The sequence below is a fragment of the Passer montanus genome, unplaced genomic scaffold, assembly GCF_014805655.1.
Source record: "Passer montanus isolate IOZ18808 unplaced genomic scaffold, ASM1480565v1 scaffold5, whole genome shotgun sequence".
NCBI classification, from domain to species: Eukaryota; Metazoa; Chordata; class Aves; order Passeriformes; family Passeridae; genus Passer; species Passer montanus.
In genome coordinates this window covers 7,542,863-7,570,492 of record NW_024369929.1, presented here as the reverse complement: position 1 = coordinate 7,570,492, position 27,630 = coordinate 7,542,863, and the positions used below count along the sequence as shown (strand labels likewise).

The 27,630-nt window shown below is 39.1% G+C and overlaps 1 protein-coding gene across 3 annotated transcripts in view; it reads right to left on the bottom strand.

Annotated features, from left to right (window-relative positions):
- Positions 1 to 439: 439 nt before the first annotated feature.
- The window catches only part of SLC12A1 (solute carrier family 12 member 1), a 45,525-nt gene continuing 18,334 nt past the window's right edge, over positions 440 to 27,630 (bottom strand). For all 3 annotated transcript variants that reach the window (XM_039723296.1, XM_039723295.1, XM_039723297.1), the window contains exons 11-28: positions 27,031 to 27,182; positions 25,319 to 25,426; positions 24,445 to 24,568; positions 23,438 to 23,539; positions 21,581 to 21,736; positions 19,790 to 19,889; positions 19,594 to 19,705; positions 17,234 to 17,374; positions 15,296 to 15,402; positions 14,381 to 14,463; positions 11,882 to 12,025; positions 9,777 to 9,908; positions 9,433 to 9,544; positions 6,976 to 7,062; positions 4,666 to 4,801; positions 2,635 to 2,702; positions 1,363 to 1,667; positions 440 to 1,238 (exon numbers count right to left, since the gene is read on the bottom strand). In XM_039723296.1, the coding sequence (XP_039579230.1) occupies positions 1,532 to 1,667; positions 2,635 to 2,702; positions 4,666 to 4,801; positions 6,976 to 7,062; positions 9,433 to 9,544; positions 9,777 to 9,908; positions 11,882 to 12,025; positions 14,381 to 14,463; positions 15,296 to 15,402; positions 17,234 to 17,374; positions 19,594 to 19,705; positions 19,790 to 19,889; positions 21,581 to 21,736; positions 23,438 to 23,539; positions 24,445 to 24,568; positions 25,319 to 25,426; positions 27,031 to 27,182 (2,000 nt within the window). In that variant the 3' untranslated portion in view covers positions 440 to 1,238; positions 1,363 to 1,531. The remainder of the gene's footprint in view (positions 1,239 to 1,362; positions 1,668 to 2,634; positions 2,703 to 4,665; positions 4,802 to 6,975; positions 7,063 to 9,432; positions 9,545 to 9,776; positions 9,909 to 11,881; positions 12,026 to 14,380; positions 14,464 to 15,295; positions 15,403 to 17,233; positions 17,375 to 19,593; positions 19,706 to 19,789; positions 19,890 to 21,580; positions 21,737 to 23,437; positions 23,540 to 24,444; positions 24,569 to 25,318; positions 25,427 to 27,030; positions 27,183 to 27,630) is intronic.

Below are 27,630 nucleotides of genomic sequence, written 5' to 3'. Positions count from 1 at the left end.
AATATCCTGCCTTTAATAGACAGAGAAAATAAAGCATGGCTTACTGGGCTACATTACCATGTTCTGCTGAATTGCTGCTGTTGAACTCAGAAAAAATATGAATATTAAATATTTGTCATTTTTGGAGATGGAGTGCTAAATCCACTACAAGTTAAATTCTAATAATGCAAGCAAGATGGAAGCTGAAGCCTGCTTTAAAATATACATGTAGTGAAATTCAGGCTTCCCTGGCTTTCATGAGGCTTTCTGGTTTGTTGATCTGTGCAAAAGAGTTGCAGGACTACAGAAAATAAATAAATGTTCCTTGATGGTTTAATTTAAATAGTGCTTACACATAGGATATAGCTTTACCCATTAAAAAGAGAAGCAGCTTTTCTTGACAGCTGAAATTATAAAGTACCATAACGTTGCAGGGTAGAAAATAGAAAAATTGCACAACTTAATGAATTGCCTTTATTTTAAGTTAGTGTATAATTAATATTATTTAGAAAGTCAAAAAAGAGAGAAATCTTTTATATAAATCAGAAGTAAGGCATTCAACTAAGCAAATGAGTTTTTGTTTTCTAATCACATAAATCACTGTACATTTTATCCCAATGTATAATGTCAGATTGTATTAACCCTAACATTCATAGCAGAAATTGTCAGAATATTTTGTTTTACTAATTTTTTGTGAAATTTACTTACAATATTTAATTATTTCAATCACATATTCCATTGCATGTCAGAGCTTGAAAATGCATTATAAAGTTTTGTAATAAAGTCCATATTTTTATATATCTAATTCTTTTGTGACTAAATTAGAACTGTTTGAATTAATTTCAATTAGCACAACATTTTAGGTAAAAGCATATGCTGTAGGCATAGGTTCTAATTTGGCAATATTACAATAAAAATCATTGCATGTTTTCTACTTGCATTCTGTCAGTTCATGAGTTACACCTGATGGATCCCATATAGGTTTTTGTCTCACATGTTGGTGCATTTCATTTGAATCCTACTATGTGCTCATTAGCAACTATGGTAGTGCAGTTTGAAAAAATTATTTAGAGATTTAATTCTTTCTGTTTTATCACAGTTAATTTTTGGTTTCTAGGATAAATATAAAAAACTTTTTCAATACTTTATAAAATCTGAAGAATTTCTTCTTTGTGTGCTCAAAATATTTGCTGTCTCATGTGACATATAGGTAGATTTTCCTTCTTTTGCCTGTACTGGAGTGTAACACCAGCAGGGACCTTACTTTTATTTTTTCTAATTCTTTGCTTTGGATTTTTGAAAAAAAAAAAATCTGTCAATTATAAAAATTTTAGATTTGTATTAAATGAGTGTGTCTTTGATGAACCACTGCCATTAATGGACCATTTACTTTTATTTTTTCTAATTCTTTGCTTTGGATTTTTGAAAAAAAAATCTGTCAATTATGAAAAATTTAGATTTGTGTTAAATGAGTGTGTCTTTGATGAACCGCTGCCATTAAAAACATAGCTGCTGGAATAAAGCAAGGCATATTCCAGGCACTGATGTTTTTCTAAGAATAGAAAGTCAGTACATTTTTGTGGTTGCCTCTGACCATTAAGACTGGAGGAAGGTTCTTGGAGAGAATTTCTAGCCAAGCCATGTACAGGTAATCAGACACTGCTCCTTTCCTTGCCACAGGGAGGCTCCTGTTTGGGCAGAGGGAAAAATAAAATTATCCTTTTGAAGGCAGGGGTAGCCCAGGCTTCTCATTAAATACTAAGCAGAAAACATCACTGTTCATATACAACTCTGATACAATTACAAGGTCTTAATTTGCAAACCCGTGCTCACCTGGTTGTACTGGACATGAACTGCTTGTGATTGTACCCTTAAACTGGTAAAAAATATTTTTGGGGTCATAAAACTCACACATAGTATGATTTTTTTTTTTTAAAAAGGCAACACTTGCACAGTTTTGCAGTCCATCAGTCTATTTTGAAGGCAGGGGTAGCCCAGGCTTCTCATTAAATACTAAGCAGAAAACATCACTGTTCATATACAACTCTGATACAATTACAAGGTCTTAATTTGCAAACCCGTGCTCACCTGGTTGTACTGGACATGAACTGCTTGTGATTGTAGCCTTAAACTGGTAAAATATATTTTTGGGGTCATAAAACTCACACATAGTATGATTTTTTTTTAAAAAAGGCAACACATGCACAGTTTTGCAGTCCATCAGTCTGTTTTCTGATCTGCAGCTACTGTGAGATGGGAGTTTTAAAGTATGGGTCAATTTGTAGTAAGCACTATATGGCCACCTCTTTTTTGAGACTGAATTTATAGAACTGGAGAGGTTTATCTGTGCATCACAAGTGCAAGCTAATTTTTTGAAGCTGTGTATGAAAAATGTCTGTAAATAAAAATTGCTTCTGGAAAAGGCCTTTTTTGGTAATTTTATTGGTGGCCTCCTTTCCTTTATACAATTGCTTCATCACCAGGAAAGATTTCTACTCAGTGCAGTCTCAGAGAAGCATCAGTCCAGATGCAAGTCCTCCAGAAGGTACTTAAAAAATGACTTTTGTGCTCGGTGAATTAGCACAAGGGTTTCTGTAGCTCCAGCCCAGAATCCCATTAGACATTATTCTTAAAATCAAAAATGTTGCAACTCACAGGACAATGAGGTTGGCTGCTCTCGAGTGCTCTTGTAAGAGTTCATTCAGACGGACTTGGCGGTAACTCTGATTAAAACACAACAGGAAAAAGAAAAATATCAGTTAGGTCAGTGATCCTCACCTCTGGTGTCTCTTCCCCCTTGCCTGCAAGATTTTCTGCTGTTGCCTTGCCAGCACTGGAGGCCAAGGTCTGCTCTGGAGTCCATAGTCTCAGCCATGGCAAAAAATGAGGCTAAGCCACACTTTTTGATTGCTGTAGTTATATTAGGGCCACTCTAATGGTTCACTCCTCTGTAAGGCTTCCTGGGGATAGGGATTATTTTTGTACTGAACTTACTTTATGATTGAGCTCAAACCCTCAATATTTTTATGGCTTAACTACAAGTCACAGGGAATAAGAGACCAGGCAGGTTTATGTAAGATAGAAGTATCTCAACTGATTTTGTAAATTATTTTTCCCTGGGGAAAGTAAAAAGCAGATTTTTCTCCATTCAGATCTTAAATTTTTCCTTCTCTATAGAGATGTCACTGTTCTTGTACATATTATATAGGTAAGAGCCCTCATAATGCAGCCAGCTGTTACCTCATGAGAATCATCCTATAACATCAGCCTTTATCTGTGCTGCTAGGTTTTTATCTGTTGAATTGTAAATGAGTTCTAATGTCCTCTGTAAAATTCCCAGAACTGCTGTACTTCTGAAGACAAGGGGCATATCTTTCCAGATGTGTGAGCTAAACTTTTTGTTGCTGTTCTTGTTTTACAGAGTAATTTGGCATTTTCATATTGCTGACTCTCTTTAACTTTTGAGGAATATTTCTGGTTCCTTAATTAGTGACCTAGACAAGACCAAGCTTAATCAGGTATTTTTTTTCTGTTGTATCCTCACTAGCTCTGCAGGCAAGTGTCTGTGATTATATTCCTGTTATCTTTTATACTGAAGTGTTTTAAGGGCTCTGACTCTCACTTTTGGATAATTTAAGGTGAGAATAATTCTGAGGTTTTCTGCCCACAGCTGACTGTATAACCTTATGCTGATGATCAGCTCCATGCCAAGGGTAGTACAGTGAGCAGGCAGTCTGCTTCCCAGCTGCTGCAGTCGATAGTGTAGTGTGTTACCTTAAATCATCATTGATTTCTGCTTATGTTAATGTGTCAGGCTGTGACTTCTGGCAGTTCTGAGCTCAGAGTCACAATCCTTGCTCTGTTGAGGAAGTTACCAGCACTATAAAGTGGAGATAACTAAACTCCCACTGTACTCAGGTTAATTCCACAGGAACCATAACTAAAATTGCTAGATTAATTCTAGCAATTGAGTTACAGGAGAACTTGTCTCTTAAGGTTGAAAGAGTTTGCATCCTTTTGTCACTGGCCTGATGAAGCCTGGTGGTTCATTGGTAAAAAGGTATTTTTCCAAGAAATGTAAAGAGCAGACTGGGCTGTAATTCACCCAGTGGATCAGCCAGCATCAGCCTTGAAGTTCCTCTGAACTGCAGGAGAGCTTCTGCATGGTAGGCTGGTTTGGTCTTCACTCTGCCATTGAGGTAAGAATTCATGCTCAACCCTGCCTTTGGAAAAATTTCTAGCTTAGTTGAAGTGTCTGGATTCAGTTCTAAATTGCCCAACGTGGTGAATGTTTGGAACTGCACCCTTGAAGAGATTCAAGCTCCAAAACAGTGGAGCCATTTAATAAACCTCAGCAGACCCAATTAGCTCAGGCTCAGTGCAGTAACTCTGTGGCTTCTGGTTCAGAGGTGGTTTTCATCTGGCTGGCTTTGATGTGGGCAGAGCTTCTCATCAGCCTGGAAAGTACTGTGTAAACATGCCAAGGTCTGAGGGAGCTCAATAATGCAATCACAACACACCTCTGCAGTGTTTACAATATAAATCCAATCTGTAAATATCAAATACAGGTTTGTACATGTCATGTTTTTAATGCCATATCTGATATTTCACTTTTTCTTACTAATAGCTTCAAACATCTGGAGGGTAAGAAAAGGTACATATGTAAAAAAATAGGTGAGGCTTTACCTTCTCCTTGCATGCGTCCAGCTCTGCATCTGTAATTTTCCATGGAGTCTCTCGCTTTAATTTCTCAGCAGTTGTCATATCTTTGCAGCTTTCGTGGAGGCGAAATGGTTCAATCATCTCTTCAAAGAATTTCCAGCTGAAACAGGAATTACAAAGGAGGCCTTGCTGCAGGGTATGAACTCACTAACTTATTTCACAGGCACTGTGTATGACAGGCCTCACTGATAATAATTATAGCTGAAAACATGCAAAATCTTTATTCTTTGCTACATTGTGCCCCAAGATGTGTATGACAGGCCTCACTGATAATAATTATAGCTGAAAACATGCAAAATCTTTAACTATTCTTTGCTACATTGTGCCCCAAGTTATATCTGTGCCACTTCTGTATGTTTGGGTTATTTGAGAATAATTAAAAGGTTATTTGAGGATAATTAAACACTGCATTTAGCAGAGAATTTTCTGCATTGTCCTGGTTCTAGCAAAAATAGTGAAATGAGTTTTATAGTAACTGCAAACTGCAGTATATTGGTTACTAATATTAACAATGAATATGGGTCTCCTCACTAATGCTGAACATTTTATTATTGTCTGAGCACTAGCTGGATCAATCACCTCACTGATATGGTTTTAATACAATAGATAAACAGGTGATACAAATTGCCTGTGACAAGAGGCTAAAGGAAACACTAGGGGGTTTTTTGCTATATGTGGACTCAGAATTGTGTTCAGATTTTCTCTCTAAATTTCAGGTTGTTTCTTGAACTTCTGAATGTTTTCATCTGGAGAACCTTATTGTCCTTCAGTACTTCCTTGCTTGCCCAGTGAGTGTATTTCTCTGAGCACTTGGTGCTGACAGGCCTTGTGAAGTGGCAGACTGGGCACAGGCTGGCCTTGGCTGCATGGCCAGGAAGCCAAGAGATGGGTTAAAGGCTGTGAAATGCAGCATTTAGTGTTGCTGTTGCTAAGCTGTCAGTGTTTGTCAACATCCTTACTGTCTGTTTCAGTATGCAAAATAGTGATAATCCTCTTATTATTCACTAAATAGATGGGGTGCCAGCTGGAAGAGAGATACAGTGGTCTGTCTGGCATAGAACTCACTTTTCAGTTCAGATAGTGCTGATGCAGCAAATGTGTGTGGCTTTTTATGTTAATGCCAGATATTAATTCTCTTTGATAGCTTTTATTTATGTAAAATCACTCCTTGTACTGGAGGAAAATCAAGATATGTATTGCACAGTTCTTTATATGATTAAAAATTTTACTTCAGAGATCAAGAGGGCACTGAAAGGGGACTTTAGGTATCCAGTTATAAAACCTTTATATTCTTTAGCTGCATTTCTTCAGTCAAAATGTCCAGTGGTCCATAGAAACTCTGGTGAATCCCATACTAATTTTGCAAAGTTTGTGTGTGTGCAGAAATGGGACACAGAATGATGAAGACCCTAACCTGGGATTGCACTTGAACCCAGGGGAAAGGCTTTAGCTGGAGTAAGGGATGGGATGGAAGACAGTATGGCAAGGGGGCACATTTTCAGAGTTTTAAGACTAAGGGCAATACTGTGAATTGAATTTAGGATTCAGTTATCCCCTGAACAGCCCGCTATGTACTTTTTTCTACATAAGCAGAACAAATAGTTGATTTCAATGGAGATATGTTTTAGAAAGCAAAGACTTTAAGTTTTGGTTTGGTTTTTTTTTTAATTTAGCTAACACAGTTGGAGGTGGAGCTTTTTGAGCATTGTTTTACCAACTTCCTAACCTCTGCTTAAGAGCATTAATTCTGTAGATAAGTTAATTTTTAAAACTATTAAGCCTTCATTGTATCTGAGTGATAGGGGAGCATTATAATATTGACCTAATGGGACAGAGGAAGTATGCTTATGTTTGACCAGAAAAATGTTATGAATTTATTGTAAAACCCAGAAGGCTGAGTTGACAGTGATGGCAGATTTACAGGAGAATTGTGACTGACTGGAGTCTATTGCAGCCTAAATAAATATGAGAAGTCATCATAAAATGTCTGTTAAATTTAGAGGCTCATAAGTATGGTGTCTAATTAGTCTTTACAACATAAAGAAAAAGACTACACATGATTTTGACCCTTTAAGCCGTGATTGTTAAAAGGTTCTTTTCTTTTTCCTGCTCTTGGTACATGGAAAATGATTACAATGAAGTGACAGTGTTATTTTCTGTGTTGTACTTTGTTGGTTTTCTTTTTTTTTTCCTTGCTTTTAATTTTCAACATAAAAGAAATAAGCTCTAGATAAAGGCTAGCTGCTAAATAGTGGATTTGGTAATGCTTCTTACCTCTCTTTGTTGGGCTTTATATTGATATCACAAATGATATTAATATCAGCAAATTTTATTCTGAATTTGCTTAGGAGTGAAGCCATCCTGAAAACAAAAGAGAGATTGTTTTATCACTGTACTTTGGAGTGCCTTATATCAAAGAATACTTGTAAATGAGTTAGACAACTACATTTTATATCTTATCTTTAACTATATGACAAATTACTTTAAATCCTTTAGTGTTTCAATTTCTAATTGCAGAACTGGATTAATGTGATTGCTGTAGCATAATTCATTTAACTGATGATGGATGAAAATCACAAAATAAAAAGAAGTTAATAGCAGACAGAGGGCAGCGTGTTTACATTTTGGGAAAGCAATGGTACTTGAAGTATTCCCAAAAGCTTGAGTTATAAAGGAAAGAATATTCAATATACAGTAGGTCAAAATTCTCCAATACTTACAGAAGGCTTCTGTTACTCTGTTACTGTCAAAATGCTGTGGATGGAGTTTTACAGTACTGGTAGTGCATGTGTTGGTCAAAATTTGGTCCACAAGGTCCAATACTTAAAGAATCTTCTTTATCTTTTTCATTTATGAATTTATATTGATCTGCTCACGTGTTGTCTTTACACATGTTCATAAAAAAAATAATTTGCCTTTCTGCCCCACTTGGCAGGACTAGTTTATAGTTTTTTATGTGTTTGTGCTTACGATAGAGAGGTTTAATTAGGTCAGTTTTGCCCTAGTTTGAACCATGGTTGGGATCTTGTGGTTTTTTCCCACACCTCCTTCTCCCACCTGCTTTTTTATTTCTATTTTTGGTATGTAAGCTTTGGATTTTGAAAAGGTCAGAGAGTTCCTAGGAGCAAACCATGGTAGGAATACATATTTGTTTATGACTTGAGAGTTTACTCTTTCTTTTTAAAGTATTTATATAAAAAGAATATACAGCTTTGCTGTCCCTGGTGGCAGTCCCTGTTTTGAACACGATAAAGAGCAAAATCTCAAATTCTGTGAAAAGGCTTTAATATTTGGGCAATTACATGCTAGTAAAAGTCCAGTTAAATTAGACTTCTGAATTCAAAATAGATGGCTGAAATTGTACCTGGATGATTTTGTATTAGATCTACCTAGGGAATGGAGGAATCACCCAGCCCAGATCTGTCTCTTTGAAGGCCTTTGCATGTGGCAGGTAGGCCAGGTTTTGAGGAATGCTGCTGTTTGGGTAGCAGTGCAGACACATAATGTTTTCTTGGGGACAAGCTGGGTCTTTGTCAGCTGTCCTGATCATGCTGTTTACTCTGGCCTTTGTGGGACAAGCAGTGTATGCAGGTGTCAGAACTGCCTCTGTGGAAGCTGTCATGTTTTGACAAATCCCATTTGGTGTCAAAGCCTCCTACTTCCAGCAAAATCAGGTGACTAGTGGGTTCAGGAGCCTGTTTGCAGTCCTGAGCAGCCAAGGCTGGGCAGGGGGCAGAGAACACTTCCCAGCAGCTCCTTGAGCAGCTCCAGGGCTTTTTTTACCCAATTACAAGGATAGTTTGTACAAACACTTGTGAATCTCTTCTGCAGAGGTACATTAACTTCAGGGTCCTGTTTAAAACTGAGGGAACCAAAGAGGAGTAAAGTTTGCTCTATGTGTTCCCTTTTGCTTTAAGGGAGCATCCTGTGGTAGCTGCCTTTCCAAGGCACTGTGTTGTAATCCTAGTGAAGCTGGTGATTCTAACTCCTGTCCTTGCACCCCTCTCACTTGTTTGCCACTGGAGTTTTGGCTGGAGATGTTTTTAACTCTCTGCATGGTGCTGCTTCTCTTTGTTAAGCAGTCACTGACTTCCACCCCAGAGCTGCTTCCACTGGTGCTGAAATGGCTGTGCCTGTAAAGTGCTTAGGAAGGAAAGGTCCTACATGCAGTGGTGATAAAAATAAATTTGCATTAGTACCTTTCATTTGCTCAAAGGCAAGTGATTATAAAATGATGATTATGAAATCTAGACTTTCTTTAAAACACTGAGTAAAATCAACTTGGCCTTAAAGTTGATTAACTTGCTCTTTAACTTCTTTATATTTTACCACAGTTAATCACATTTATGTGAGTTATCTGTCTGTGCTATTTGCATGTGAGAGCTTCATGTGCAGTTTCACTTCCTGTTACCTGGACAATCTCATGCAAATCCCATAAAAGTAATTATAATCTCATTACAGAGTGAAGACTTCTTCTTAGAGAAGGGAATATGAGCTATTAATGGAAAAAAGTGCTGGATATGATTTTCCTTTGGTAATCACCATTTGCAGAGCCTTAAGGGCTATGCCAAAAGCTTAACACCTTTCAGTCAAGTACATTTCTTTCTCATGCTGCCCACAGTACAACAAACCAGTTGTGCTGAGAATTTCCTATCTTCCTGCTGTATATGCATTATGTTCAGCATCAATTCTAATTCTTTAAACAAGTGAGACAAATAAAGTTATATTTACACTAGTTTTTCTTCTTCAATCCTATTGACTTTTCCTCCAGTGAAGATCCTTAATTTACAATTCTTCCACTTCTTCCTGATAGTTAGAATGTAAGGAATTAGGATTGTTAGACCTGGAAGAACATAGAAAATTGGAGGAATATCAAATTAGTGCATTGTATGGTAAAAATTCCATCTTTCACTTCAGCAGTATTGGATATAAGTTAATTTTAAAACATTTAAGCCTGACAGAAAATTGATTATGTAAGCTTAATAAAAACCAGTTTTATGCAACTTCCCAAGTCTGTTTTGATATTTGGTAACAGAGGAATTTCTCTTCCTGTGATTCTTACTCAAATTCCTTACCTCCATCATCGAACAGCCACCAAATGTCAATTGTACCTTTTCCTTGCTTCTTTTTAAATTGAGTGCTGGCTTCTAGCAGTCTCTGATTGAATTCACCCACGTGCATTGACTGTATGGTGTTAATGCTGCTCTCTGTAATAAGAAAGAAAAAAATGTGGAAGGATGTCTGATAAGTGAGGCAATAAGTAGCTTTAGGGAGCCAAATGGAGGGAAAGCTTCAGGAAAATGAACTGTTTCTGACATAATTTCTAGCCTTTAAATCTGAAAAAAAGGTACAGAGTAGATGCTTTGGACTTTTAATTTTCTCATACACATAGAAACCAAAGCTTGTGTAACACATTGTCACTAGATGATAACATTTTGAAAAAGGTTACCTGATTATTTGTTCTGTCTCTTTTTAGTTAATGTAAAATTCACTGGGGCCTTAAAAAGCAACTGGGAAATATCTGATAGATTTTAGAAGTAAATGTGTCATTTTGCATCATTTACAAGCTCAGCTGTCTTGTAAAATACAGAGCTCCCTGAAAGGTAGAGTCAGAGTGGATGAAATGAGCTGGTGGGGTGCAGGGGTAGCAGAGGTGAGGCTGGAAGTTAGAAAACACAAGCACATATGGCTATTTCCCTATGCTGACATGGTCACTGATAATGGGAAGTAAATTTTGGTTCCTGCTGTTTGCATGGCTGGCTTGAGAAGATGCAGTCTTGACTCTGTACTAACAATACCTTCTCTCATTCCACTCATTTGAGGCCTCTGGCTTTATTACTGCTTCTCTTTCAATGATTTCAAAGAGGTGGTGTCAGAGCAGTATTCTAAGTGGAACAAACAGGCTTCTTTAGAGGTTTTACTCTGATCTGCTAGGTTCTGAAAATGCTTTGTTTGGTTTTCCTGTGTTTCTGAAGTGTGTACAGGATAGTTCCAAAGCAGTTATTGGCTTTCCTCTACAGTTCTAGCATCTCTGCTGGGAGATGGAACAACTCTGGGGAGTACGAACATCAAAACAAAACAAAGAGGTGGAGCTATTTATTAACATAATCTATCTCATACAGAGAGCCAAAATGTGTAATATGTATTTACTTTATGCATTTCTCAGCTAAATCAAAAAGGGAAGTTGAAATAAGGGTATGCATTCTTGGAATTGTCATAAAAATGTTCTACTGAAATAAAATCAAGTGAAGGCTGCCAGCTGAAGAATAATGGCATTTTATGTTCCCAGTCTGTAGATCTTCCTGGCACCTGCAGGAGTTGCATGCACAGCCAGATGTAATTGTCTCTGCAGGTGCAAACTCTCAAAATACATGTCTGTGTACAAGCATGGCTTCAGGTGGGTCATTATCATTACAGCCTAGCAGTTGTGAAATGAGACCTTAAATTGGGTCTGTATCATTTCACTGTATCTGAAATGTAGTATTGACTTCATCACCTACACATCAGTGTGTTAGTTATTTGACAGTATGTTGTGTATGTACTTTCAGTACTTTTACCACCTTCACTTGTGCATTTTTAGGAAATTGTGCTTAGACTATAGAGCATTTGTGCTATTTTTACCTGTTTTTTCAGCTGTGTACTGAGTTTGTGTATGTATGTTAAGTAAAATAAGAATGCTTGTTCCCTCCATATTGTGCATAGTTCCTATTTTCCTTAGAGAGGAGGAAAAAAAAGCTTTTTTCTGTTTAAAAGCTCAAAACACTATTGAAAAGACAAAAACAATCCCCAACCAACTTGTTCTGAACTCCTCAAACTTCAATAACCATATTCTGTTTTTGTCAAGTGGCAGTGAAGCTGAGCTGAGCTGAGGAGTTTGCCTAGTCCTCAAACTTCAATAACCATATTCTGTTTTTGTCAAGTGGCAGTGAAGCTGAGCTGAGGAGTTTGCCTAACAAACGAGGGGAAGTGGTTGTGCTGCAGACAGCGTGTCCTGCGAGCAGAGCGTGTCACTGTGCTGCGTGACAGGCTGGTGGCCACCTCGGTTTGCACAAGGGAGCTTCTGTTCCAGGGGCTTCTGCGTGGCTCAGGAGGTTTTGGCTTGGAGTAAATTCCAGTTTGCATATTGGTAGAAGTGTGATGCATGGAAGGGTTGGGGATAAGTTGTCATTTTGGAACTTACCCTTCTTTGTTTCGTGTTTTGAGATATTCAGTATGCTGGCTTTTTTGAAGAATCCACAGATACCCCTTTTTCCTTCTTCAAAATCATTTTCTTTAATGGTGGCTTCGAGTGCCAATCTCTCCTGCTCCAGCTTCTCTAATTCCTCTGTGTATTAGAAAAAGTTAAAGAACTGGTGAGACATTCCTGTCTTTTAAATTAAATCCCTTGCTGAGCTAATGGCAGTGATGTAATTGGTGTTGTGGTACTTTGTAGACAATGTAAAGCTCCTGGTATGAAAATTTCTTTTAAAACACATTTTCTTTGCAAACGAGTAGGGAGAAGGAAGCTGAATTCGCCTCTGGAAGCCCTAGCTTGGGGTGCCTGTGCCTACAGCACTGTGTTGTGCCAGGTGCTCTCAGTTTGTCTCTTCCAAATCAAATTCAGTACTATGAAGTTTTATAGTTACATGAGATATTATTTCTTGAGTTATGCTTGTGGATGTTTTGTTGGTTTCTTTAGCCAAGAATTTGAAAAGACATTGGCAAAGTTCTTTTCCTACACTGAGGAAGCTGAAGTATTTAGTTCTAGCCTGTGGGTCTTTTTTCTTAGAACAAAGTCTCATACTTTGAGATGCTCAGAAATACATAAGGATGCTAAATATACAATCATTCTCCATGCAGAAATATTTTTCATAGGTTTTTTTTAAGCATTAGTTGCAAAGATGTAAGATTTAGCCAATCAATTCTGTAAACTTAGTAATATAGAAGAACAGTTTAATCTCAGCATTCTTATGTTTTTCCTGAGAAAAAGGTACCATGTGTTATTGTGGAATATATTATGGTGAGGCACTAATTAATGTGATCCAGGCATTTGCCTGCAGAAAACTTTTTTCATAAGGAAATCTTCTATTTGAGTAATACATTAACTAAATATGAGGTAAGTTCATTTAAGACATTGTGTTGAAAAAGTAGAATAAACCCTTGCTAGCATTATTAGCTCTGTTAGCACTCTCAGTTGCCAACAGAAAGATTATACTTTTTTAGATTTTAATCAGTGACAGTCTCATACTTCTGATTATTAGACTATTAGATTATTAGTGGTGATAGCTACAAACTTAATAGTTACACAAAACTAAAATTTCAGTTTTTCTATTGAACAGAATGCTGTACCAAGTATAAGAGAACACAATGATCATTCTTTTCCACTACAATGACTCTGTATCTGCTTCAAAATATTTCTTTGTATTTGAGGCTCCCCTCCTTAAATCTTTCTGACTCCTTGTGTCATAACACTCGGAGAACATTTGCTCATTTGTAAGATTGCAGAGTTGTTTTTCACTGTATTTTTAGAGATTTTGAGCCCTCTGTTTCTGACTCGCATCAGGCAGAGATAGGCAGATACCTCTCAGAAATCACCGGGGGTGAAGAAAAGGTTGACTATTTTGGAATCTTTTCTGAGTCCCTGTACTTTTGCCCCGTGGGTCTCCAGGCACATCAAGCTGCCGGCGCTGAGGGAGTGTTCATCTGCCCTTGTTCCTTAAGGGAATCTCTGGCGCCTTTTCATTCTGCGGGCTGATTTCCTCCGGGGCTTCGCTCCTTCCCCTGATCCCGCAGCGGCGGGCGGCAGGCGGCAGCAGAGAGCCGCGGAGCGCCGGCCCGGCCCGGCCCGGCCTGGCCCCGCTGCTCCGGGGCGAACCGGGCCGCTGGGAGAGCCGGCCGTCTGGAAATCTAGGGAACCGTTCCGCCTTTGCCACCCAAAGGCACCTGTCCCGAAGTGGTGGTGGTATGGCGGAAGGGTTGCCCTTTCCCCCTGGGATAGGCACTGCTAACCTAAGGAAGAATGAACAGAGAGCGGGGAGAGAGAGCTGGTGTTTCTTGCGGCTTTCCGATTTTTGTAAAATTTTTTTTTTTTTTTTTTTTTTTTTTTTTTTTTTTTTGGGGAAATTGGGGGGGCTCTTCTCCCCAGAGAGGTTTGCTGCTGGGATAGCTGGTTTTTTTTTGCTTCAGAGACTGGTGGTTTTGTCCTGCATACAAACGGGACCTTAAATTTTTTTTTTTTTTTTTTTTTTTTTTTTTTTTTTTTTGGTGGGAACTCTGTGGGACTCAGTTCCACAGAGATGGTACCAAAAGTGCAGCTTTCCCATCTCCTGTCTGTCCCACAGATGTCATGCAGGCAGATAGAGGAAGGTGTGCGTGACCAGGAAGGAAACGTGCAGCAGGGCCACTGGTTGCTGTGGCACAGAATGGTTTTATTGCTTTAGTCTGTGCTGGAACTGCTCTGGGAGATGAGTTCTCTGGTGTGCAGAACCCTTTCATGTGTCAGGCTTGGACTCCTTCTGTCACTGCCAGTGATCAGCAAGGATTCAGGCAGGATTCAAACTGCACAGGAAGGACAAACTGTGGAAGTTGTGAGTGTAGGAGCTATTCTAGAAAGCAGATGGTGACTCTTGTGAGTGTCAGAGTCCTCCTTATGCTGTGCATCTAACCAGCAGAGATATTCAGCTGTTGAGTCACTACATACCTTGAACCTGAAGGACCTGAGATATATCAAATCCTTGGCTAATTCTGATGATAATTACACCAAGCTCAAAATCAAAGGCATCACTGGAAAGAAAGAAAAGGAAGAGTAAACATGGTTTTACATTGTGCATGTTGATGAGGAAAGCAATTTTGAAAAGATCAGTGAAAATATTCACAGAGAGGACAGACTAGGTAAAATTGCAGAAGGAATTGTCCCAGATAAATTTGTAGTACTTCTCTTCCCTCGTTTAAAAAAAAGTTTGATTTGGTATGGGAACAGATCAGCTATTCCTGAAATGGGTCTTTCAGACTGCACTTTTTTAGGAGCTAGGTTGCTGTAGGGTAATTTTTTTCTCCCCTCTCTGAGGAAATAACAAAGCTGAGGTGGGTTTTGTTGCTCTGTAACTTGCTTTAGCCTTACAAGTGAATTTTGAGCAAGCATCTATGAGAAACCTGTTCTAAAATGACTGTTTCCTAGCTAAATCCCAACCCACAGAGCTGCTGAGCCCTAGGCACACATGAGATTTGAAGCAAAGCTGATCCTCTGTCTCCTAGGCTTAAAAGAAGAATTCCATGATGTTCTCTTATTCCCTTACTATGTACATCACAGTTGTTTTTCTCTGAGCTCCTGCCCACTAAAAATGGGAAAATACAGTTCTGCAAAAGCACTGCTGCTTCTTTAGCATTGTTCAAGCCACATCAGCTCTGATGGCGCCAGGTGTTTGCTAAGCTGATCCTGTGAGGTGTGGGAAGCCAGTGAGCCTTTTTTGATGGGCAGTAACTTCAGCCACAGAGCTAGGATGTGTGAGCCCAGGTTTGTACCTATGTTCATGTATTGTTTCTACACATCAAACTCTCTGTGGAAATGCTACATTAATCCAAGAGGAGTGAAAAAGGAGGTACTGAGCTGACTTACTGTATAATGCCCACATAGTTCTCAACTTGAGTGGCAGGTGCACTTCTCCAGTCCTTCTTAAATCCAACCACCAGGGTGTTTGGTTTCATTCTACCCAAGCCCGAGGCCTGCCAATATTAAAACACTGCTTGAGAGAGGTACATATGCATGCTTTTACTGTAAATGAAAAGCAATGGCAAAAGATAACTGAAGTAATGTTCTGGAGACACAACTAGATTGCATTTCATAAATGCCCTTCATGCTCATACCCATGCAGAAAGCAGAAAGATTAGCTTTAAATCATTCCAACTATAAATTATTTTAGATGACAGAAGTGTAGTTTTTCTAAATTAGCATTCATTTGCATTTCTTCTGACATGCTCTCATTAAAATGGTTCAATAACTTGGAATCAAGAGGGAGTTCAAGAACTGTTTGTATGTGCATTCTGATATAATGTCATAAAGCTTTTATCAGCTTTGGAATACTCAGTAGATGAAGTGGGTCTGTAGTCTCTTAAAACATCTCAGATACACAGAGAAAGCATAGGCTCCTAAGAATGTTTTTTTGCCTTGAATTTGGAAACTGCTGCTGTTTCATTTGCTGTGTTCTTTTCAAAAGATGATCCAAAATCAACTAAGCATGCTTTGTAGATAAAATTATGGTTTATAAACAGGAAAAAGAAATGGTTTGGCAAGATATTAGTTTGCCTTCAAAACTAATTCTTGATGCTAAAACCTGGGCAAGCAATGGAAGTCAGATCTAGATTCAGCTAACCTAGTGTTTATAGAAATCTAAATATTCAGTGCATTGGGAACATTTAGGTGGAGACACACAAAACACCATCTTGTAAAGTTTTTGCACTTGCCAATGTTTTACTACTAGCAAACAGAAAATAGGTAAAAACTCTTGGAACCTTGGTGGGTTTTTTGAGTATCACTGTTTATGTTGAAATCAGCAATTGTTGCTGATGTCTTTAGGTTGCAATAATGATGATATGGTTATCCTTTTGTTTGCTGGAAGAGAATTATTTGGGGTCCAGTAGTTGACTTAGTCAATAGTGCTTATATAGTAATGGAAAGGAAGAGATCATCAGACTGTAGCAGTTCTCAAAAACATCAGAAAGATCTCCTACTGAGTCAATGTATAAGCCCAAGATGAAGTGTCTTTGTGAGGCTTTTACAGAACAAAGGGATCTTTATTAATAGCATTTCATCTCGCTCAATTGTACTGTCCATTCAGCAAGTGTACAAAGAGCCCTGGGACACCAGTGGGTGACTTACCCAGAGTATTTCAGTTGGCTCCCTACTGTCTCAGTTGGCACTGATGTTTTTTCAGCAGTGTATTTTGTGAAAACGAGATGAATTTTCTGTATATTTTGCCTCAGTACCTATATGTTTAAATATTCATATATGTGAGAGAGGAAGGGAGATGAGAAAAATGAAAACAGTGTCTCTGTGCCTTCATTATGCCATTTTAAATGGACTGTTGGAAATGATCTCCTGCGTTCTTAGAGTAATAGAAAAATATTGCAGACTTTTATTTAAATGACCTTCTTGCTATTTGCAGAAAACGTATATTACACATTTTCAGTTGTCATTTATTGCCAAAACATTCTCAGATATTTAATATGCTGTGTAATACCAAACAATAGCATTGATTTGAAGTGTATCAAGTGTCAGCTGCATAGACATTGATATGTTGCCCTGTAGATGCTTCTCTTTTTTCATAATAGTGTCTCATTCATTTAGGACAGAAACAGTATGCCTGGTCTCATAATTCCATAGCCCAGAACTAGATCTTTATGAAATACACTGTAATATAATATACATGTACCCCCTTTCTGTCTATTACATTACCCATATATATGTAGAGCTTCTTCACAAGTGAATAGTAATGTCTCACATAAAGGGATGCTTTGATGTACACTCTCCTGTGTGTTCTGTAAACAAAAAGCTTACTTGAAGTAGACTTTTGACTCCATCTCTGAAGCTGTCAGCTGCCACTGCTGCATAAAAGGCTTTTCTTTTGTTCTTTGTGAGCCAGGCTTGCTTTTTTTCCATGCCACTGTTCATCTCCTTAACACACAGCTTGCGTGGTCCCTGTATGATACAAAAAAATATTATTATGAAGGCTTTGTGTTGTACATCACACAGTGATTTTGAAGGAGTTACCTAGTCTGCTGTGGGAGCAAATGGAGAGAGTCAGAAAAATACCTTTCCAAAAAGGGTCCACAGAGATTCAGCCCTTTGAAAATATCTGTGCTGCAAACATTATTCACATTCTGTTTGAGAGGGCTGAGGCTGTTAATGCTACTTAAATGCAGTGATTCTGGCAGAAGGAAGGAGTACTATGGATTGTAACATCTTAAAAAAACATCTAAGGTATGATAAAGCATCTGAGAGTGAATAAAGTCCCTCCTTGGCTTGACTATGTAAAAGAGTCTCAGGAGATGTAAATGTACATGGTTAAGTTCCTGTCTACTGACAAGAGAAAAGAGTTGATGCAATGCACTTAAAGATGCAAATGCCTTTGTTGCCAGTTTTCTTTCAGTGGTCCTCTGGTAATTTAATGAGAAAAAAAATCCATGTGCATATCCAAGTCCCAAGACATCAATGTAACTTAAGAATTATTTGATCCTGGATGTATGAAGATCTGGGAATGATAACTTGAACAATAAGCTTGAAGTTTCATTGTGAGTAAGGAGGGAAGCAAACAAGTTTTGCCCTTCTTCCCTGTCTCTCAAAGGAAAGCCCCTGAAGGTGGTTTTGTAACTGGCTTGCACAATATGTTTCTGCTGGCCGAGGGGCCAGACCCACCCCTCTCCCAGGTGCCTGTCTATGTCCTCCCATGCTCCTCCTTTGTTTGTGCAGTTGTACAAGGAGTCCAGTGAATCTGTAGACCGGGGACTAACCCTGAAAAAGTATCTTACATGAAGGCAGGGAGTAAAAGCAGAAATAGTCCCTTTTACTGGGAGCTCAGACTGTTCAAGCCAACATGCAGCCATAGCCTCAGAGACAAGTAATCTTGAAATCATCTTTATGCTCTGTTGTGGTCCTTATTTTGTCCATTTCTGAGCTATGTATCACCATGTTCCTGGAAAGTTTCTTGCTGCCTTTTGGAAGGAAAGAATGGAAGATGTTCTCTCTGGCATGCTGTTTCCAAACTCTATGCATCGCTAACAGCATGTCAGCTTTTGAGGCAGAATGTGCTGGGTGTTACATCTATGGCTGAATAGTCTTGCTGCATTTGTTGTGATATTTATTGCAGGCTGCTCTTCAACGTGATTGTGAATTTTATCATCTGCTTTTTACCACAATTTTGCAATTCATAAAGTCTCATTTTGTCACACTTTTATCTGCGTAGTCTCAGGATCTTGTTGTGATTTGGCTCTACACTTAGTGAATTCAGTGGGAAATCTAACAATAATTTTAGTAGGGAAGAATTAGGATCATTCATTCTTTATAGATTAATTTGATTTGAGAAGAATCTCATGTGAATCTTCCTTACTCTGCTTCTGCAATGTGGCAGCATCAAATGAATTATTCCTTTGCTGCTGTAGAGGAATACATTATCTTGGCTGGCCTGACTCTATTATCTAGATTCTGCAGCCCCATTTAGTGCCATGAGCTGTTTTGTTTTTTTTTTCTCCTCTCTCAAAATTAAAAGGGCACTGTAATATTTAAAATACATTTTCTCCCTACATACAAACCTATCTATTTTTGTTCTGTTCTGATGAGAGACTAGATTTTCGTCCTCTAAGATACATAATTTGCTGTATATTTGTATCTAGAAATACATTTTGCTCCTCTCTTTAGATCTCAGAAGAGCGTGTTTATCCTCAAAATTAGCATTGTAACAGTTTTGGAGGAACCACTGCAAAGAGAACTGAATTACTTGCCAAACCCCAACTCTGCAAATCGGCAACAAAGCTGAAGATAGAACCTGGGTAATTTGACTCTCACACAATAACCCTTCAAATTTTGCATTTTGTGTGGTTTGGGGGTTTTCTGTTTTCTAAGCCTAAACTCTTTCCTTGTAATGTTTTGGGTTTTTTTTTTCCCTCCAAACCATTTTTTAGTTCACCTACTGTGAACTTTGAAAAGCATCTCAGTGAGGCATTTACCAGCAGGCTTTGTATCAGCCGATGGCTTTCGTGTCAAGAATTATGATGAAATTAATTCTCAGTGCAGATCTCTTTGGTGGTGTGCACAGCACCAGTGGGAGCACCGTGTGCTGGGTGAGAGTGGAGTGTGTGACAGAGACCTGCAGCCCCCCCTGGTGCAGGGTGTGCAGGGTGTGCTGGGGGCAGTTCCCTTACCGTGTACACTTCACAGCAGATGCACAGCCCGTTGTTCTTGGTGAAGGCATGGGTGATGTCCAGCAGAGCAGGCCTGACCATAGGAGCTCCTGTTAATGCCAGGCACTGGGGTCTGGTGGGGGAAAAAGAGGTTGTATATAACTGGCTGATGTCCAGATTCAGAACAAGCCATTCTATTGTTCACTAGAGATCTTACCTGAAGTTTTTAACGTGTTCTTCCACTGTCGTTAAGGCCAGAGCACTGTCTAAGGCGTTAACAAAGTACAGAGCCTGTGTGGAGGAGCCCCAGTTTACCTCTGCATATAATAAAGATAAATAATGCACATTAAACCACAGGCTTTTCCCTACATTGTTACAAAAATGAGCAGTGGTGTTCTCTATGAAGAGCAGAGTATATTCTTCTGTACTTCATAGATACAGATCTGTTGTCCTTTGTGCTTCATAATAGAAGAAATTGGTTTTGCTTGTGTGATGCAGAAAACCCCAGGAAAGTAAATAGTTTCATTCTTTATTTAAATATTGGGAATGTTCTTCCCCTGTTTAAAACTATTTTCTTTTATGTTACATTAACTTTGGGTCCTTCTCCCATGAGAAAATGGACAGCCCTGAGTCATGTATGTGGTGTGGAATTTCAGGAGGTGCAAATGAAACCAGTAGGAAGGAACATTGCTGGTGCCAGTTTGCTCTGTTCTACTGTATAGGCCAAAAATTAGTCTCCAAACCCCATTTTGGCATATACATATTTTCTCATTATTGTGCAGCTGTTTGGTCAGTGCAGACATGTAAGAAATGTCTTGCTATGCTTTGAGATCTACATGAATGCAAATCAAGTCCTATTATGTCAAGATACAAAGCCAATATTAAGTGCAAGTTTGTATTAAGTGGAGGTTTGTGTAAAGTCACCTTTTCTTAGGAATGTTAGTTTTTTCTGAGCCCTGAAGTTGTTGGTAAATTACTGCTGAACAAAAGTCACTCTCTTAGCAGTAGACAGAGGGCTTCTGTACAACAGCTTCAGTGAATTTAACCAAGCTTTAAGTGCTACTTTGCATTAGGGACCCTGGCAATATCCAAGGAAAGGGTAGAAATCCTGAAATGTTTTTTACAGCTGACTGGAGATAGGTGTGCTTTCCTGCAGCTGATGATAAATTTACAGGGAGAGAAGCACAGACCATCCCAGTGGGTGTGAGAGAGCTCAGATAGGGAGGACAGACAACAGCAACAGAAAAAATAACAGCGTCTCAGACCAGGTGTTGCTGTCCCAAGATAACTCCAATAAAAGTACATCTGTTGCTGGGAACTGTGCCTCTTTTATTTGTTGGTTTTGCTTTATGTTTTCTGCTGCAGAAGTAATTCAGGTGGTTAGCACCTAAATCTGGACCTTGGTTAGTTTTGTCCTGGATATGAATAGCCAGACTGTCTGGCTTGTACAGCACACAGGTTTTTGAGGACAGCTCATGTGATTTGCTGAGCTACTAAGTGGTTTTTTCCAGCAGTAAAGTGGGCCCATCTGTCTTGATTTATGTAGGAATTGTAGGGAGGTTCTGGAGGATGATCAGTTCATAAGTAATTCAGCTTGCATTTTTGTTGTATAATGGGCAGCAGGTTTACATTTTGAGTGAGAGCCCTGCATGAGTCAGCTTAGGAGCACTGCAAAATTCAGGTAAGGCTTTGTGCGTGGGTGGAAAAAATTTTGAGTGCCACTCGAGTAAAAGCCCAAATGTCATAAATATGTGGTGGGAATAAGCCAGTCTGCTGGAATGTTTACAGAAAACCCTGAACCACACTTGAGCTGCTTGTTAAACAGGCAGTCACCAGACTATCAACTTAATCTGTATTATATAAAGTGGAGTTTAATGGGATGCTTCAGACTTGCCTCTAAATAAAGATAGCAGAGAAAAATTCCAATTCTGTTAGCAGACTTAATTCCTTTAAAATCCAGTCTAGCAGCACAACATATATCTGTAATAATAGTGGGGTTTGGCCTTACCTGGCTTCTTGTATGTTACATAAATATATAGGAAGAGCTCAATGGCATAAGTGATGAGAGCTGCCCACCAGTTGATGACAAACATCACCCCGCAGCACAGCAGGGCTCCAAAAAGTGACACCCACATGTTATAATATCTGAATGCAGGTCTCCAACCTGTTTAAAGAACATTGAGGAAAATGGAAGAGCATAAAATATATTGATAAAATGGTGATCCATTATTTTGTGGATAAAATCCAATGTACAGTTTGTTTCAGGCTCTGTCAAAGTAGCTATTCTGTTTATATGTACTTTGGCAAAATTAAAATTTATTGGTTCAGAATTTTTCAGAAGACCAGAAGGAGATTACCTGTAACTTCAGGTAATTGACGACTGTGTACTTTTGATGCATATACACAGAACTTATTACTGGTAGCTAAGCACTTGCTGAGAGGAGTGTTTATCCCAATACTGTAAGTGCACCTGTCTTAAACTTGGAAATTGCTTGGCCTTGTGGCAGAAAAATAAAATCATCTGCAATTGAATTTAAAAAGATATTATTCCTGCTGCTTTTCAGCTGCAGTACTGATTCCATCCCCTGCTACCAATTAAAATGATGAGGCAAACACTGAGCCTTCATGGTTTGCAGGTCTCTGCCAGGTGTTCTACAGAGCAGACTTTGGAGAGGGAAAAAACACAGAAGATACACAGAAAATACAAGGGGCTGAGCAGCCCTATCCTGGATCATCTTTATAATGAGGGAATGGGAAGGACCTGCTGGGAAGAAATTTTCTGTCCTGCAGCCTTGCAATTATTATAATCTATCATTGTGAATTGGCAGAAATTAACTGGAGGAAATGAGAAAAGAAGAATGGCTGCAGCTCTGTCTGAAATGTTAAGTAGTGGCAGAGCAGAGTCAGATGTATGCAGATGAAATCTGTAGAGGTAATTGTCACTCAGCGCCAAGGCCGCATGGAGCAGATCTGCATTTGTTCAGCTGTGCAGGTAATTAGCAGAAGTGCTCATCTTTTCTGCCCTCTAAACAAATGGCACTGTGCAGATCTATAGGAAGGAAGTTGATGCAGGCATTTATGTCATTACTGCAGTTTCTTCACACTGGAAATCAGAAATGTATTCCTTGCTCTTTGAGTGGAATAATTAATTCATAAAGCAGGAAATTGTCTTTCCTGTGTGCCAAACCAGCTGATTGACTTCATTCCTGAAGGTGTCACCCCTTCATTCATGAGATGGTGAGAATCATTCTGCTGTGGCAGTGCACAAGTCTGACAGCCAGAATGTTCCTTTGCTGCAAATGTAGAGGGAGGATCTCAAGTTACCCCTGAACAGGACCTCATTGTGCTTCACAATTGTGCTTTACAACTCTGCTTCCAGGCACTGCAGAGCTCTGCTGGTGCTGTTTGATGGACCTGCTCTTGCTCTGCATGTTCCCCTCCAGGCAGCATCACTTGTAGCACTGTTGCTGTGCTTAGGAATCTCCCTGTACATTTTGCTGTAGGTTTGGAGAAGGGAGTGTGACTCCCCACTATACTTGGCTTACTTCATTGGCCAGAGTTGGCATAAGCTTTTACCCACGTGTTTTTTAATAGTGAGGGGAAAAAAATACAACTCTGAGGATAATTTTTTTCTCCAGTGGGATGCACTAAAGCCTTTCTCATCCTGTACAACTGTAGGCATTGTAAGGACTTAGAGCCATTATTTTGATCTTTTGGAGATAAGTAAAATATAATATTCAATAAGACATCAGATCACATAACTTAGATACTTTATACATGCTGCAATTTTCTCTGACATACAGTTTAAACCTTCCAGAGATCAGACTATAAAGCTCTATATTTAAATCACTGAATGCAGACTCACCTGGAGATTTTGCATATGAGGCATGAAAGCAGGAGAAATTAATCAAAGCATATGAAGCCAGGAAGAAATTGGAGATGATGGGAGCAATGGTATTCAGTTCAGCTGCAAGACACATACACAAGTCAGACAGAGGCACCAGTTTCCTGGACTGTTGGCTAGCTGTTTCCTAATGATGCATTAAATCTGAACATTGTCTGCAGTTATCATCCAGGGAGAGCTTGGGTATTTTCCTGTCTTGCTAATTTAAGGCCACCTTGATCTACCTTCAGTCATATGAATTACGTCTGCTAATCCTGACTTTAGTAATATTATGTACTATGCAGTGTTATACTTGATATTGGGATTCAGCATACTGTCTCTTAATGATCTGATGTAAAGTTCAGAATTTTAAATATGTAATTGACAGGATGGATGCATTTTAAAAAATATTTGTAGTTACAACTTAGTGGGAATCTGAATTCTCTACTAGACATCCTATTTACTTAGTATAAGACAGTTTGAATTTCAAATCTTGGAAAAACTGATAACAATCCCTGCACCCCTAAATGTGGTAGCTGGTATTTTCTTTCACCAGTCCTGGTAAACTGGGATTTGCTCTGGAGCTGGCTGTGGGAAAGGCTTGGGAAGAACAGGCTTCCTAAGTATCTCAGAATTACCTCTGAGCTATGTGCAATACAAACTGGAAAACCATTTTCAAAGATTGTGACTTTGCCATATCTGATAGAGTTCTAAGCACTGCCCTCTTCCAGCAGAGTGAGCAGGAATTGCAGCTACTCTGCATCTTGGAGAATGAGCCTGTGGTGGTGGTGGCAAGCCACTGAAATCCCTGCTGCTTTCTTTTTGCCTTCATTAGGAATAGTGGAACTGCTACCAGGACTTGGAGTACGCTTATGTCAGAGCTTACCTGACTGGAAATGTTCCAAACTGCAGCTACTAATTGTATTATAGTATGAGATTGTGTAATTTCAGAACATGACACTATAGCAGCTGTGCAACATTATACAAACCAATCAAAATGAAGGCCATGGCGATCACAAAAGTGAGGACATATCCCCTGATAGGCTCGTTGTTTTTTCCATATCCTTTGGCAAAGAATTCTAGCCCTTTGTAGACATTGTCCTTGCAAAGAGCCTGGTAAGAAAATCAGCACATAACTCTGTTAAGCAGCACTTTCTTGCACCAGAAGTCACTGTCTGTGAGTGGCAGCTTGCTAGGCTTTTGCTAAACAAAAGTTAAATCTTAGTGCTTCAAGTACATCAACTGCTTGGCATGTGAACATTTAAATAAGGTGATAAGACAATGTGCTACTATGTTATTATATCATGGGAAATAGAATTACAGGCATTTAATGCTTATTCGGTGCTTTAAAAGAAAAAGGTAATTAAATAGCTAAATAGAGTCTAAATTGGGAGAAGTTGAAGCATAAATCAGTGGCTTGATGTGATTTGTACAGCTTATCTCTCCCATGCCCTCTGTTCCCAGTCTGTCCACGTTGCTACTGCCCAGACAGCTTCTGGACAGCCTGTTAAGAGCACACCTGACAGCAGCTGAATCTTATGGACCTGACGGCTCCTGTGCTTACAGGGTAGATTTTTGTAAGAAGACAAATGGTCCTGAAAGTACCCTTGAAGCTATTTATGACAGGCACATGAGTATCCCCTGCTCCTGCAGCAAAGCTGAGCTCTGACCAAACGAACAGTATCGCCCTTGTATGATAAGACTTGTCTTTTTCTGCTGAAAAACATTCTACATATTGTTTTCCCTGCCTCTTCCTGCCACATGTGTCAGTGTTGCTTAAATATACATTACATTTGGCACACAGAGTTCAACTTTGTATTTGAAGTAAAACCAAGTATAAGGAAATGGATAGTTGAATTTTACCTGGAAAACTTTGGGTGCGCTGACAAGAGATGCTAGAGCTGATGACAGAGTAGCTGAGAAGATGCCAGCTGTGATGAGAGGACCAAAGCCAGACACCATGCTCATAACCTTTAGGAAAAAACGAAGGTTAAAAGGAATAGGCTTGCATTTGGATGCACTTTCTAATGACAAACCCATTCAAGTACTCTGTGTCTCTACTTTTCACAGTTCTAAATTTCATCTGCTACAAACTGTACTATTATTTCTGGTTTAGTTAAAAGCAATGGAGGCAAAGCCAAATTCTTATTCAAATATGCAGCTGTCTGCTGGGGCAGATGAGTACTCTGAGATTTCCTCACTGCATTTACCAACTGATTGCTGTAAGTAACAGCCTCTACTTGATGAGTAAATAGTCAGCTTGTAGCAGACAAGAAAATGGAAATAGCATGGAAAAGCACCAATGTATGAAATGTGGTTGGAGGTACTTTATTTTATTTGGGTTTTTTCCCCTTGATTATTTAATATGGCTAAAAATGAGAGAAAATGCCTGCTGGTGCTGATGTAACTGCAGTGCTGCAAACAGAAATGATGGTCACTGTCAGGCCTCCCTCAGCCCTCCCAGGAGCCTGGGCTGGCCTCGGTCACTACTGCAGTGAAAGGGCTGTCGAGGAGCACCAGACAAGGGAGCTAAAAGATGGATGGATGTGATTGGTGGTGTGTGGGCAGTAATTCAGGAGAGAAACCGGAGAATCCTGAAGGTTTGTCAGATGTAGTCATACCATTTTATGGCTCTAGCCTGGCGGGGGTAAATGCAAGAAGTGAAAGTTTGTCTGGCTGTAGGGAGGTCACTGATTTGGAGGGGTGCCCTGAGTGTGGGCAGCTGAACTGAGGTGGGAGTAAGGATGGTAAATGATCAAGGAAGGAATGGAAAGTAGTCTATGAAAGGGACAGCATATCCCTTTCAAGGTGGTTACCCAGCCTTGTCATTTAGCAGAGCCAGCTGGGAAAAAAGCAAGTGACTTTAAAAGCTACAAATGACTCGTTGAAAAGCATGTGCAGGTGGGTGGTGAATTCCTGTGCTGGCCATGAAGCACAGGGGCTGAACAGAGATCTGGGACCTGTGGTTGTCAGGCTGCAGAGCTGCTTTACTTTGATGCTTAGCCTGAGCTTTATTTTGAAGAATAAAAATGGCAGACATTCTCTGGCCTAGGAGAAAGACTCCATTACTTCTCACTTGATTTTTTGCTCTATTTTTGGATACTTTTTAAAAAGAAATCAGAACTCTGGTTTTTTACTGTGACACAACCCTTTAACTGTGACCACAGCACCCCTGAGGTACAATCACATCCATGTATCAAGAGCAGTGAGGTGAATTCCTCATCTAACAGGAGTTCCTAAGGTCTCTGTTAAGTCTGGGCTTTCAGTTTGAAGATGTTACAATATATACTGCTGCATGGTACTTGGGATTTGCAAAAAGAGAAGATTTGTTAGAAGAGGAGATGAAGGCATTACCAGAGTGTTAGGAAGGCTAGTGATGGACAGTGTGAAGATAAAAGTGCAATGCAGGGGATTTTTGTCTTTCATCATTCCTATAGGTTGTATTTTTAGATAAAAGTGGTTGTCCTGTTATAGTTGTAGGCTAATAACAGTTTTGCATGTTTGTACTTATGTACATGTGTTGCTTATTATGCTAATATATGCTTATATGATAATATATATTATCTCACTAAAACCTGAAAATTATTCATCAGCCCATAATCACATGGCTGACTTGCACATCTTGAAAAATCATAGCCTAGGCCACAGGCAGATGATCCATTGCAGCTCATTCCAGGTACAATTGTATCATTGACGTTCCCAGTAGCATCTCTTACAACACAGGAGGCTGTGGAAAAAATTATATATTGTTATTTTGCTTCCTTGTTGAAAGAATGTTCTCACCACACTTTGACTCCTAACTGCACACTTGTACAACTGCTGCCTTAGATTCATCCCAACAAGAAACATTTCATGTTGGGCAGGGATTTACTTTCATGTTCTGTGACTGAGTTTCTCACAGTGTCTATAAGCAAATATTTGCTTCTTTTACTTTTAAAATAATCAGCCACTTAACTAATAAGAATTAGCATATTTCTAAGATTAGAGACCCAGATGGAGATCAGCAGTAAATTGGCTATCTCAGAAGTCTTTTGTCTTCCTGTTACCACTTGTAAAAGTGCTAGTATTCAGAGCAAACAGGTTCAGTGAGGCTTTTATGTCTAGGCATACCCTTTTTTCTGTGTAACAGGGGCACAAAATTACTTTAAAGACCCAGATCCTCAGCTGTTCAGATT